The following is a 14,018-nucleotide window of genomic DNA, read 5'->3' on the forward strand; positions in this document are numbered from 1 at the left end:
TTGCAATTTCCACACCCACCTAGAGGTTTGTATTTAATAAAAATAACAAATGAATTATACATGAAAAAAAAAAAAAATTATGACTGTTATTCGTATATTTTTTGTAAGAAAGTATTACTTGGTAGACGCATGATATCCTCATATGAAGGGATACATTGGGCCATACAAAGGAGAGCAGTATCATCTACCAGACTTTCATCGTGGAAGCCAACCGAGGGGTATGCATGAAATTTTTAATCATGCACATTCATCACTTAGATGCACTATTGAAAGAACATTTGGATTTTGAAAAAATAAGTGGATGTTATTGCATTGCATGCCAAGTTTTTCTTATGATAAACAAGTGAAAATCGTGGTGGCGTCTATGGCTCTTCATAACTTCAATAGGAAGCATGTAATAAAGGATGCTGAGTTCCAACTATATGATGATAATGAGGATTTACTACCTACTGATGGTATAGGCGATGACGAAGCACAAGATGAGTCAAGCATACAACAATCAGAGACATCAGATGAAAATTCTATGAACATTGAGCGTGATCATATTGCTAATCTACTTATGACCCGTTAATGTTTTTTTTTCCATATTGTTATTCTTCTTATGACCCGTTAATGTTTTTTTCATATTGCTATTCTACTTATGATCCGTTAATGTTTTTATTTTTATTTTTTTATAAACTACTTAAAATGTTGTAAGAATCTCCTTGAATGTTGTGCTTTTTTATGTGTTAAATACTTTGAAGTGTTGTGGTGTGAAAAAGTGTGTTAAATAATTTAAATAATTTAAAAAGTGAAAGAAAGAAAATGATTTACATCACTTTTTATTACATATAAGTACGTACAAAAGAAAGAAAATGTTGACGTTTTGTGACATAAACCATTACAAAATAATTTTTACTTGTGAAAGCTAACACTAACCATTTTTATATAAAAAGGTTGGTATAAAATGAATAAAAAGCAAAAAAAATTATTAGCAACCTTAGGCCTTTATTGTAAAACATGTAATGATTTCACGTAAAATGACATATATTTGGTGTAAGATAATGCTTTTTTTTTTTTTTTTTTTTTTTTTTTCAGCCTATATTAAAAAATCAAATCATTACATGTCCTTTATTGTCATTTTTGCAACTAAAAGCACTTTTTTTTTTTTTTTTTTGTTACCAAACATCAGTAACATCAAAAAAGCACTTAAGACGTGCGGTTACCAAACATGTAAACAGCTTTTCAGTAATAGTGATTTTCACAAAAACTCACAGCGAAAGCTCTATATTCAAAAGCTCTATTTTCCACCGCAATCCTAAACAGGCTCTAAGTAATAAATTACAACTTCTAACTTCTAAGCTACGCATGTAAACATAAGTTGACATAACAATCAATTTGTTAAAACAAATGGAGCCCAAGTTTCGAGTTAGCATTCACTTGCCTAAAACACAAGCAAATTGTCTTTTTTAGGATTTGTCATGGTAAATGGCAAGGTATAAATTCTGCGACCTCTTTCAAATTTGTGATAGATTTGTATTGCCCAAATTCAAATCCTTTGGACCAATTAACTTCCCTAATGAAAAAAAAGCTAAGGATTTTTTTGGCCCATTGTAGTCAACTATCTTGCTTCAAGGTATTTCTTTCGAGTTGAAGAAGAAAAAGACAAAGAAAGAAATAACTTTTATACGGATTACGTAGTAAACTTCCACTTCTAACTTCTAAGCTACACATGTAAACATAAGTGGACATAACATTCAATTCGCAGAAACAAATGGAGCCCAAGCCTCGACTTGCCATTCACTTGCCTAAAACACAAGCAAATTGCCTTTTTTAGGATTTATCGTGGTAAGTGGTAAGGTATATATTCTGCCACCCCTTTCAAATTTATGATGGATTTGTATTGCCCCAATTCCAATCCTTTGTGCCAAGTAACTTCCCAAATCAAAAAAAGGCTAAAGATTTGAATGGCCCATTGTAGTCCACTATTTTGCTTAAAGTTAATTGTTTCGAGTAACAAGAAAAGGACAAAGAAAGAAGGACAAAGTTTTCCTCCAAACTAGGTTAGAGAAAATTCCTCCAACCTAGTTTCTAAAATTGACATGTGTCCTCAAACATGTGCTTCTCACATGTTTTTTTTAATACTTTAATTTCCACAAGCAGTTAACTCCACCGTTAGTTTCTCTCTCTCTCTCTCTCTCTCTCTCTCATGTTCTGTCTCCCCTCCCGCACGAGACCAAGCTGTCTTTCCAACCCAAAAAATCTCTCCATGGAGAGTTTCAAAGCAACAGAAGAGCACGACACTCCTTTATCAACCCTCACGTCCTCAAAGCCCTTGATGGTGAGAGTTTTCTATGCTTTAGAATTTTTTTTCTATTTTTTGTTTTCTCTAATTTTCTGGGTTTGTAACGGCTAAATCAATTTTGAAACAAAAGTTTTTTTTTCTTTTTTTTAGTTGCTTTGTCTATAATTTTACCTTATCATATTTATGGCTTTAGAATCAATCCTGACCTTTGTTTACTTGAGTTGGAATAGAGGAGTTTGTGTGGAACTCCTCTTTTGTTGAGGTCAGTTCTTATGGAACTCTGTTGTTGAGGTGTTTGAGTTGCTTATGAAGTCTTCTTCCTTATGAGTCTATTCAATACAATTGCAGAGAGTCACTAATATCCTTTATAGATAAAAGAATTTTGACAAAGTTTTTTTTTGTTTTTGTTTTTTTTTTCTTTAGAGAATATGTGATTTAAAGATAAAAGAATCTTGATTTTTTTTTTCCCCGAGAAGTTGTTTGTTAATATATTACTTTTTTAACATAAAATGAAAAAAGGGAAGAGAAAAAGAATTAGCAAGCATACCTTTGTAATATTTGTAAATATGCAAGTTCATTTAACCAATTTGCTTACACATTTTTTTTTTTAAAAAAATTTCGTACTAAATGTTAAATGCACTACTTTCATTGTAGATATTGGATACTAATGAAAGATATGCATTGGAAAATGAATTAAATGAACACGAACATGTGCATGGTCTCTTAAGCAAATTAAACACCTCAAGTAAACAAAGCACAGAAATTGCTGAAGTGCCAAAAATTGGTATGAAATTTGATTGTGATGATAGTGCATATGAATTTTACAAAGAATATGCTCACCGAATAGGCTTCAGTGCAAGAAAACAATTTGTGAAGCGATCCAATTTAGGAATTGTTCAAAGGAGAACATTTTGTTGCTCGCAAGAAGGTAAACGAGTTGTTGATAAACGGAAAGAACAAGTATCTTTTCATCACCCAATTTCACATGTGGGGTGTTTAGCACAAATGACTTGTCAACTTCAAAAGGATGGTATGTTAGAAGTTGTTTCTTTTTATGAGCAATATAATCATGCGTTTGTTCAGACTCCAACGAAACACATGTTAAGGTCGAAAAGAAAGATTACACTTGCTCAAAAAGCTATTGCAAATGATGCCGAGAAGTCTGGAATATCAATCAAACAAACTATAGATTTGTTGAGAATGCAAGCTGGGGGTCATGAAAATCTTGGTTTTTTGGATGTTGACTATAAGAATTATATACATTCTAATAGGAGGAAGGCTTTGAAGAAAGGGGATGGCCGTGCTGTGTAACCTGTGTTGGAGTACTTTTGTAATATGCAATTAGAAGATCCATCTTATTTTTATTCAATACAACTAGATGACAATGATCTTATCATGAATATTTTCTGGCAGATGCTAGATCAATGGTTGATTATGGACACTTTGGTGATGTGATATGCTTTGACATAACTTATCGTACAAATACGTATGGTTGACCTTTTGCACCATTCATTGAGATTAATCATCACAAACAAACAATTATCTTTGGTGCAGCATTACTTGATGATGAAACTGTAGATTCATTTAAGTGGTTATTTGAAACTTTTTTAAGTGCAATGTCGGGAAAGCAGCCAACAACTATACTTACAGATCAATATGCTGTAATGGCCAAAGCAATAAATGAAGTGTTTCCTAAATCAAATCATCGATTATGTGTATGGCATATTTATCAAAATGCTGCTAAGCATTTGAGCCATGTATTTCATTCATGAAAGCAGTTTGCAAATGATTTTGGCAATTGTGTATATGATTATGAAGATGAAGATGAATGGCTACTTTCATGGGATAATACACTTAAGAAGTATAATCTTACGAATGATAAATGGTTGGATGGGATATTTGATGTAAAAGAGAAATGGGCTATGGTATATGGTCGACATATGTTCACTGCTGATATAAAAAGCACCCAACACAGTGAGTCCATGAACAATGTGTTGAAGAAGTACTTGAAAGCGAAATATAATCTTTTGCGATTTTTGGAACATTACTCTAGACTCTTGGCTGACAAACGACATCAAGAACTACAAGCAGAGTTCAAAATGAGTCAAACAACACCTATTTTAAAAGTTGATGTTGAGATGTTGAGACATGCTGTAAAGGTATACATCCTAGAAGTGTTCCAAATGTTTCAAGATGAATACATGAAGATGGGCGATTGTACTATTTACAAGGCTAGTAAATCTGATAATATAACAGGGTACAAAGTTAAATATAGGCAGAGACCTCAAGAACACCTGGTTAAGTTTGAGGCATCAACAACTATTGTCCAATGCAGTTGCATGAAGCTTAACTTTGTAGGAATTCTATGTGTCCATGCTTTAAAAGTTCTTGACAAAAAAAATATTAAGAAGCTTCCAATCAATTATATATTGAAAAGATGGACAAAGGATGGAAAGGTTGGTGCTATCAAGGACTATCGTGGGATTGATATTAAAGTTAACTCTCAAGAGTCAATTGGAAAGCGTTACTCCCATTTAAGTCACAATTTTCGTGAAATTTCTACACTTGCAGCAGAAAGTGTGACGATGTATGAATGTGCCAATAGATGTTCTAAAAAATTATAAAAGTATTTACAAGAAATGAGAAAAAAAAAATGTTATTTTGATGGTGTGGAGTGTCAATTAGAGGTCCAAGGTGAAGCTGATAGTAGTTCTGATGAGGATGTAGCTTTGCAAGCCATACTTGGGATTAAAACAAAATCTTCTGTTGGACATCCAAAAAGAAGGTTGAAAGGTGCATTAGAACGATGGAAAAATGTTAAATCTCAAAACAAAATAGTATATGCCTCAAGTTGTGTTAGCAACTTACATCAAGAGGTTCGCGGGACAAGACAAGTTCAATCACTTGAATATCTAAGTAAAGTAAGATATTTTACATTCTTGTATATTACAATAATTTTTATAGGCCCATCAATGTATTTTGGATTATGTTAATAATTACTTAATGCTATATATAGGAGCACTCTGTTGATGACAATACTCAGAGAGAGGATGGCAATGACAGACAAGAATTCTAGTTGTTTGATAACTTAACTCATGTATAATTCTAAGAAATAAGTATCTCTATTTTTTTTTTCTTTTTTTTTTTTCTAATTTCTTGCTAGTCATTTACTTTTAATATGTAAAATTAAAATGGAAATTTACAAAAAAAAAAAAAAAAAAAAATTATATGCAGGAATCTGTGATGTGTAATAACTTGGTTGGAGAAGAACCAGAAGACCATATAGTTGGACACAACTTCCAAGAGAGCAGCCTCCAACAAGTTGAGCAGCATCTAGAATACAAGGAAGAATAAACTAGTAAAAATGAGATAACTTGATAGTTTTGGAATGTTTTCTTTGGTAGTTTTGTAGCAATGTTTCCTTTGGAGTGAAATTGACTTGTTGCTTGGTGGTTTAAACATTAAGGATATGTTTCAACATTATTATTTAATTTCTTTCTCTTTTTTCTTCGCTTTGCAATAGTATGAAATGTACCAAATCTTCTTGGCTCATTTTTTACAAAGTCAGTTATCTTTAGTTAAGTACTTGTATTTTTATTTGTTCGTGTGTTTACATTTGTGTTCTATTATTAATATTATTGGTGTCATCTATTTGGTTTTAAGAAAAAAAAATTAACTCTCCCACTCTGTCGAATAATGACTTGTACCTTCACAAGTCACTATGGGTTCCATTCTTTTTGCTGGATTTTGTAGTTTATTTTTAACCACAAAGTCCTTTCTCTTTTTATTTTACTTCTCAGTGAAATATTTTGTTACTTTAGTTCATGAAGAAGCACTTCACTGACTACCATTTATTTCAAGCATTGTCGACTTTGTGCGGCATTGAGTAAAGGCAGCAGCTCCGTAAAAGAACACATATTATGGTTTTTGAAGAACAAACAACACATACCATGACCCAAAAAACAAGGGAGGACAGAAGAACAAGATAATTGCCTTGGTCAAACTATCAAGGCATCTCTTCTCTAAAACAAGAGCCTGAACCGAATTGCAGTCAGGCTATGCAACTGTCTGCACCAAATAGCCGCAAAAGCAATCTTCCTATGGACTATTAGGGGCAGGTTCTAAATTTCAGCAAACAATTGATAATAATAACTCTACTATGCATTTTAGCAAGCAATTGATGTGCAAAAAAAAAATTCTTACACTTCAATTGCCATCCATGCATTTCAACAAACACGTTCATACAACACTTTTTTGTTATAAAAGAAAAAAGAAAAAAAGGAACTCTTAAATCCTCTTCAGGTAAATTTCTCTCAATACAAACAACAATTGTATAAAATCATCCCCACACTTCCCCAGCAACCATGATTCTTCTTGCTTTGTCACAGTGGCGAATCTCCATCTAGATCTAGTCACAGAATCTCAAAAATTGATCATAGAAACCATATCTGAGAGATGGGTTGACGTCGATTGCTCCTTCAGATTGGTCAAATCTGAAAAGTCGGCAAATGAAGACGTTGAGGCTTCGAGGACGAGAGGGCAATGAAGACGTTGAGGCTTCGACGACGCGAGGGTTGATGAAGGAGTGTTGTGCTCTTCTGTTGCTTTGAAACTCTCCGTGGAGAGATTTTTTGGGTTGAAAAGATAGCTTGGTCTCATGCAGGAGGGGAAGGAGAGAAGAATGTGAGAGAGAGAGAGAGAGAGAGAGAGAGAGAGAACGTGAGAGAGAGAAACTAATGGTGGAGTAATTGTGGTTTGTGGAAATTAGGGTATTAAAAAAAAAAACATGTGAGATGCACATGTTTAAGGACACATGTCAATTTTAGAGACTAGGTTGGAGGAATTTCCTCCAACCTAGTTTGAAGGAATTTCCTCCAAAACATTGTCCAAGAAAGAAATAACTTGTATATGGATTAAGTAATAAATTCCAAATTCTAACTTCTAAGATACGAATGTAAACATAAGTTGACATATCATTCAATTCGCTGAAACAAATGGAGCCCAAGTCTCGACTTGGCATTCACTTGCCTAAAACACATGCAAGTTGTCTATTTTAGGATTTGTCGTGGTAAGTAGAAAGGTATATATTATGTCACCTCTTTCAGATTTGTGATAGATTTGTATAGTATTGCCCCAATTCCAATCCTCTGTACCAAGTAACTTCCCAAATGAAAAAATGCTAAAAATTTGTATGGCCCATTGTAGTCCATTATTTTGCTTAAAGTAATTTCTTTCGAGTTGAAGAAGAAAGGGAAAAAGAAAGAAATAACTTGTATATGGATTAAGTAATAAATTCCAACTTCTAACTTCTAAGATACAAATGTAAATATAAGTTGACATAACATTCAATTCGCTGAAACAAATGGAGCCCAAGTCTTGACTTGGCATTCTCTTACCTAAAACACAACCAATTATCCTTTTTAGGATTTGTCGTGGTAAGTGGTAAGGTATATATTCTGCCACCGCTTTCAGATTTGTGATAGATTTGTATTGCCCAATTCCAATCTTTTGTGCCAAGTAACTTTCCAAATGAAAAAAAAAAAAAAAAACTAAAGATTTGTATGGCCAATTGTAGCCTACTATTTTGCTTAAAGTTATTTCTTTCATTCTTATTTTATAGAGAGCCTCGATATTATAAACAAATTATATTATTTTTTAAAGAACATGTTGACTGTTGAGGGCCTCGTGGTCGTTGTGTAGAATGCCTCCATATTATAAAAAACATAATATTGTTTTTTTAAAGCATGTTGAAGACCTCAACAAAGCATGTTGGGGCCTTGATATTATAAGCAAATAATAATATTTTTCTTAAAGCATGTTGAGGGTCTTTGTGCAAAATTTTTTTTGGCCTTATAAAAAATATTTTGGTCCTTAAAAAAATTTTGTTGGGCCTTAAAAATCTGGGGCTCTAGGCGCAGGCCTAACTCACCTAGCGGTTGGGCCGGCCTTGTAACCCATTGTAGGCCACTATTTTGCTTAAAGTTATTTCTTTCGAGTTGAAGAAGAAAGGGACAAAGAAAGAAATAACTTGTATATGGATTAAGTAATAAATTCCAACTTCTAACTTCTAAGCTACACATATAAACATAAGTTGATGTAACATTCAATTCGTTGAAACAAATGGAGCCCAAGTTTCGACTAGGCATTCACTTGTGAGGTATACATTTTGCCACCTCTTTCAGAGTTGTGATAGATTTGTATTCTCCAAATTCAAATCATTTGGGCCAAGTAACTTCCCAAAAAAAAAAAAAAAAAGCTAAGGATTTTTTTGGCCCATTGTAATCCACTATCTTGCTTAAAGGTATGTCTTTCGAGTTGAAGAAGAAAAAGACAAAGAACGAAATAACTTTTATACGGATTAAGTAGTAAATTTTAACTTTTGACTTTTAAGCTACGCATGTAAACATAAGTGGACATAACATTGAATTCGTCAAAACGAATGGAGCCCAAGTCTCGACTTGACATTCACTGGCCTAAAACACAAGCAAATTGTATTTTTTAGGATTTGTTGTGGAATGCGGCAAGGTATACATTCTGCCAAGTCTTTTAAATTTGTGATAGATTTGTATTGCCCAAATTCAAATCCTTTGGGCCAAGTAACTTTCCAAATGAAAAAAAAAAAAAGCTAAGGATTTTTTTGGCCCATTGTAGTCCAATATCTTGCTTAATGTTATTTCTTTCGAGTTGAAGAAGAACAAGACAAAGAAAGAAATAAGTAGTATATGAATTAAGTAATAAATTCCAACTTCAAAGTTTTAAGCTACACATGTAAACATAAGTTGACATAGCATTGAATTCGTCAAAACGAATGGAGCTCAAGTCTCGACTTGGCATTCACTTGCCTAAAACACAAGCAAATTGTATTTTTTAGGATTTGCTGTGGTATGCGGCAAGGTATCTTGTATATGTGATAGATTTGTACTCTCCAAATTCAAATCATTTGGGCCAAGCAACTTCCCAAATGAATAAAAAAAAAGCGAAGGATTTTTTTGGCCCATTGTAGTCTACTATCTTGCTTCAAGTTATTTATTTCGATTTGAAGAAGAAAAAGGCAAAGAAAGAAATAACTTGTATATGGATTAAGTAGTAAATTCCAACTTTTAACTTCTAAGCTACGCATGTAAACATAATTGGACATAACATTCAATTTGCAGAAATAAATGAAGCCTAAGTCTCGACTAGGCATTCACTTGCTAAAAACACAAGCAAATTGTCTTTTTTAGGATTTGTCATGGTAAGTGGTTATATTTTGCCGCCTCTTTCTGATTTGTGATATATTTTTACTGCCCCAATTCCAATTCTTTGTGCCAAGTAACTTTCCAAATGAAAAAAAGCTAAAAATTTGTATGGCCCATTGTAGTCCACTATTTTTCTTGAAGTTATTTCTTTCGAGTTGAAGAAGAACAAGACAAAGAAAGAAATAAATTATATATAAATTAAGTAATAAATTCCAACTTCAAACTTTTAAGCTACGCATGCAAACATAAGTTGACATAACATTGAATTCGTCAAAACAAATGGAGCCCAAGTCTCGACTTGGGATTCACTTGCCTAAAACACAAGCAAATTGTATTTTTTAGGATTTGTTGTGGTATGCGGCAAGGTATACATTCTACCAAGTGTTTCAAATTTGTGATAGATTTGTATTGCCCAAATTCAAATCCTTTGGGCCAAGTAACTTCCCAAATGAAAAAATAAAAATAAAAGAAAAAAAGTAACGATTTTTTTGGCCCATTGTATTCCTCTATCTTGCTTAAAGTTATTTCTTTCAATTTGAAGAAGAAAAAGACAAAGAAAGAAATAACTTGTATACGGATTAAGTAGTAAATTCCAACTTTTAACTTCTAAGCTACGCATGTAAGCATAATTGGACATAACATTCAATTTGCAGAAATAAATTGAGCCCAAGTCTCGACTAGGCATTCACTTGCCGAAAACACAAGCAAATTGTCTTTTTTAGGATTTGTCATGGTAAGTAGTAAGGTATACATTCTGCCACCTCTTTTTGATTTATGATAAATTTATTTTGCACCAATTCCAATTCTTTGTGCCAAGTAACTTCCCAAATGAATCAAACTTAAGAGTTTTGATGAGTACTAAATATTGCATATTTGGATTCCTTAATCTGCATTTGCTAAACCTTTAGTTTTATTATTTTATGATATTTTGGTGTTTTAGTGTTTTGTAAATTGTTAAAGGAAAATTGTGCTTTTAAAGGGAAAATCCATTAATTCTGGGGCTTAAGACACTTCAGAGAACATTGGCAGTAAATTTGGATCGAGCGATGATTCGCACCCGACGAGTCCCACTAAAAAGGCAATATCTAAAGTTGTAGAGCTCGGATTGAAACAATATTGGTGTCATTGGAAAGCTAACTCAAAGATATACAAAGTCATGTTTTGTAAAAGTTGGCTAATTGCGCAGGTAGTGCGCTCGAGCACACATATAGTGCGATCGATCGCACTTGTGCCCATAGAAAGTGGAAAGTGCATGCTCGACTGCGATCGAGCGCACCTAGAGTGTGATCGAGCGCACTCGGCCGACATGACAATGCTGAAACCCTAAAATTAGCTTATAAATACCATTCTTTTCTATTGGAAACGTATGGAAACGCGCTAGGGCTGCCGTACTTTGTCAATTTTTGACTTTTCTGGGTAATTTGAACTTTGACTCCAATTCTATTGTAAGTTTTACGTTTTTTTTTTTTCATGATGTCAATTCATTTTGTTATGATTTTTGCTATCATGAGAGGCTAAAACCTTTAACTAAGATTGAAGATGAAGCCTTTTCATTGATAAACATTCATGTTCTTGTCATTTTATGTATACAATTTGATGTTTAATAATGTTGTTCAAATTTAATTCAATTGCTTAATTAATTTTATTTGATTGAGACATATATCCATTGTGATCTATGGATACAGTTGATGATTTGTCTTTTATTCATGCAAAGTTTTATATTCGTTGTGTTTCTTACTTGGATACATCGAATGAGTTGATTGAGACTTATATCCATTGTGATCTACGAATACAGTGGATGATTTGATCTCAATTTTATATTCGCTATGATTCGTTTAACGGTTGGAATCATCGAATGATTTAATATGCATGTTTACGAAATTTGAACAATGTATAAAACCAATTATTTATCGGGTGTATGCATAAAATGCAGGATTATGTTGTTTGATTTGATGAGGCGGATTCGAAAAACCTTAGCGCTTTTCCATTAATTATTTTTAAATCACGATGTTTATTTTATTTTGCATGACACAATTTGAAAATTTGAAACTAGGTTGAAATAGGGTTAATTTAAATTAGAAATTAGTTTTTGGAACACAACTCCTTGTGGTTTGACCTTGCACTTGCACGCACTTTATTGCAAATGACTCGTGCACTTACGACTACAATTAAATTTGTACATCAAATTTTGGAGCCGTTGTCGGGGAGTTGTTTGTTTGTGAAATTGATTTTATTTTTCTACTAGTTATTTTCTTTGTTTCTGTTTACAATTACTAACAAAAAAAAAAAAGAGAAAAAGTTGTTTGTTTTTGTTGTTTCTGTTGCAGTTCTGCTGAAGGAACTAGTCCCTGCCAAAGCGCTCGATCGCACATCACCTGTGCTCGAGCGCATTCAAGCCTAACACAGCAAGCATCCCGCATGCCTGTGCTCGACGTTTCCGCAGTTTCACGCTAGCGCACACCCCGCGCGCATCTATTTGCAGAACCACAAGGCTATTGCTAGTACGGCCGAAGGATCACAAAATTCCGTGAACATCCACCTATACAGATATCCTCACTATCAAAAGAATGAAATAGAAAAAATAGTTATATGCTTGCTTAACAATGGGGTTATACGAGCTAGTACTAGTCCATACTCCTCGCCAGTTTTACTTGTAAAGAAACATGACGGGTCTTGGAGATTATGTGTGGATTATCAAGCCCTTAATCGAATCACCATCAAGGATAAGTTTCCCATTCTGGTGATTGATGAACTATTGGATGAATTGTATGGAGCTCAATATTTCTTGGAGCTCGATCTTCGCTCCGAGTACCACCAAATTTGGATGCAAGGCCAAGATGTAGAGAAAAGGGCATTACGCACACACCATGGGCACTATGAACTTTTGGTGATGCCATTTGGGCTCACTAATGCCCTGTCAACCTTCCAATCCATGATGAATGACATTTTTTGCGGTCTCTTGCGTAAGATGTTGTCTTCTTCGATGATATATTAATCTATAGTATGTCATGGGAGGACCATTTGAACCATTTGACCACCATTTTCAACATTTTAAGCACTAACGGCTTGTATGTTAGAAAGGACAAGTGCAGCTTTTGGCAACGAGTGAAATATTTGGGCCACATTATTGAAAGAAATGGGGTAGCGGTGGACCCTGAAAAAATTCAAGCAATGTGGCCAAAACCTCTAACACTTAACGCACATCGAGGGTTCCTTGGTCTTACCGGTTACTACTGTAAGTTTATGCAAAATTATGGCTCTATTGCTCGGCCCCTGACACAGCTTTTGAAGAAGGATCCCTTTATTTGGATGGATGAGGCTGACAATGCCTTCCATCGCCTCAAAGAAGCCATGACACAAGCACTGGTGCTAGCATTGCAAGATTTTTCGAAGCAATTTATCATTGAGTGCGATTCTTCTAGAGTGGGCATCAGGGTGGTTTTAATGCAAGATCGCAGGCCAATTGCGTTTGTTAGTAAAGCTATTAACGGCCGTAATTTAGCTCTCTCCACCTATGAGGAAGAGATGCTAGCACTCGTCACCGCCATTCAGAGGTGGCGGCCCTACCTCTTGGGTCAACAATTTGTGGTGCGAACCGACCATCGCAGCCTCAAATACTTATGGGATTAAACAATAGTAACTGAGGCCCAATAGAAATGGCTCATCAAACTCATGGGGTATGACTTCACGATCGAGTAAAAAAAGTGACATCGAGCAGCCGATGCATTATCCCAACACATGGAAGGCACTCTCATGGCCCTTTCACAACCAGTACCTTACTGGATAGAACCTATCCAACGTGAAGTTCAGCAAGAACCCATCCTCCAAGCTCTCAAGAAAAAAATAACGAGGGATGAAGCTATGGGACCATGGCACATTCATGCGGGCCTAATTTATTTTAAGAACCGTGTCTACCTCAAGGCTGAGTCTCCTCTCACTAAAGCTATCATAGTTGAGTTCCGCAACAACACACAGGAAGGGTATCACAAAGGACTCCAGAGGATCAGGTTAGTTTTCTATTGGCCCAAAATGAAACAGAAGCTCTGGAAATTCATCAAGAACTGTGACACGTGTCAACGACACAAAGCTGAATCTACCAAACCGGCCAGCCTGTTACAGCCGTTACCCATCCCAGAGTATGTTTGGTCGGATATATTGATGGATTTCATTTACGGCCTCCCTAACTCATATGGAAAAACTATGTTGATAGGCTTTCAAAATATGGCCACATCACCCAATCAAAGCACCCCTATACTGCTCCTCAAACAACTCAAATTTTCTTTGAGGCATTTTTCGCTTGCATAGGATTCCCACCTCCATAGTTTGTGATAGGGACCTCGTATTTACGGGACTCTTTTGGCGAGAACTCTTTCGCCTCAATGGAATGAAATTCAAATTCAGTTTGGCCTATCACCCGCAAACTGACGGTCAAACAGGGGTTGTTAACCGGACTATTGGGATGTACTTGAGATGTTTCACAAGTGCTATGCCCAAAC

General features: G+C 34.7%; 1 protein-coding gene across 1 annotated transcript; it reads left to right on the forward strand.

Annotated features, from left to right (window-relative positions):
• The first annotated feature begins 3,900 nt into the window (after nt 1–3,900).
• On the forward strand, nt 3,901–12,517 carry LOC132178024 (protein FAR1-RELATED SEQUENCE 5-like). Its single transcript, XM_059590490.1, has 3 exons — nt 3,901–3,945; nt 4,063–4,541; nt 12,145–12,517. Exons 1-3 carry the CDS (start codon nt 3,901–3,903, stop codon nt 12,515–12,517), a joined length of 897 nt encoding a protein of 298 aa, XP_059446473.1.
• The last annotated feature ends 1,501 nt before the right edge of the window (nt 12,518–14,018 follow it).

Source organism: Corylus avellana, chromosome ca4 (genome assembly GCF_901000735.1).
Source record: "Corylus avellana chromosome ca4, CavTom2PMs-1.0".
Taxonomy (NCBI): domain Eukaryota; kingdom Viridiplantae; phylum Streptophyta; class Magnoliopsida; order Fagales; family Betulaceae; genus Corylus; species Corylus avellana.

Bases quoted from the DNA above. Each gene is read 5' to 3' on its own strand.
- LOC132178024 (XM_059590490.1), top strand. From the start codon at position 3,901: ATGTCGGGAAAGCAGCCAACAACTATACTTACAGATCAATATGCT. The intron at 3,946-4,062 runs GTAATGGCCAAA...TCATGAAAGCAG, and splicing joins TACTTACAGATCAATATGCT to TTTGCAAATGATTTTGGCAA. The intron at 4,542-12,144 runs GTACAAAGTTAA...TATACGAGCTAG, and splicing joins AAATCTGATAATATAACAGG to TACTAGTCCATACTCCTCGC.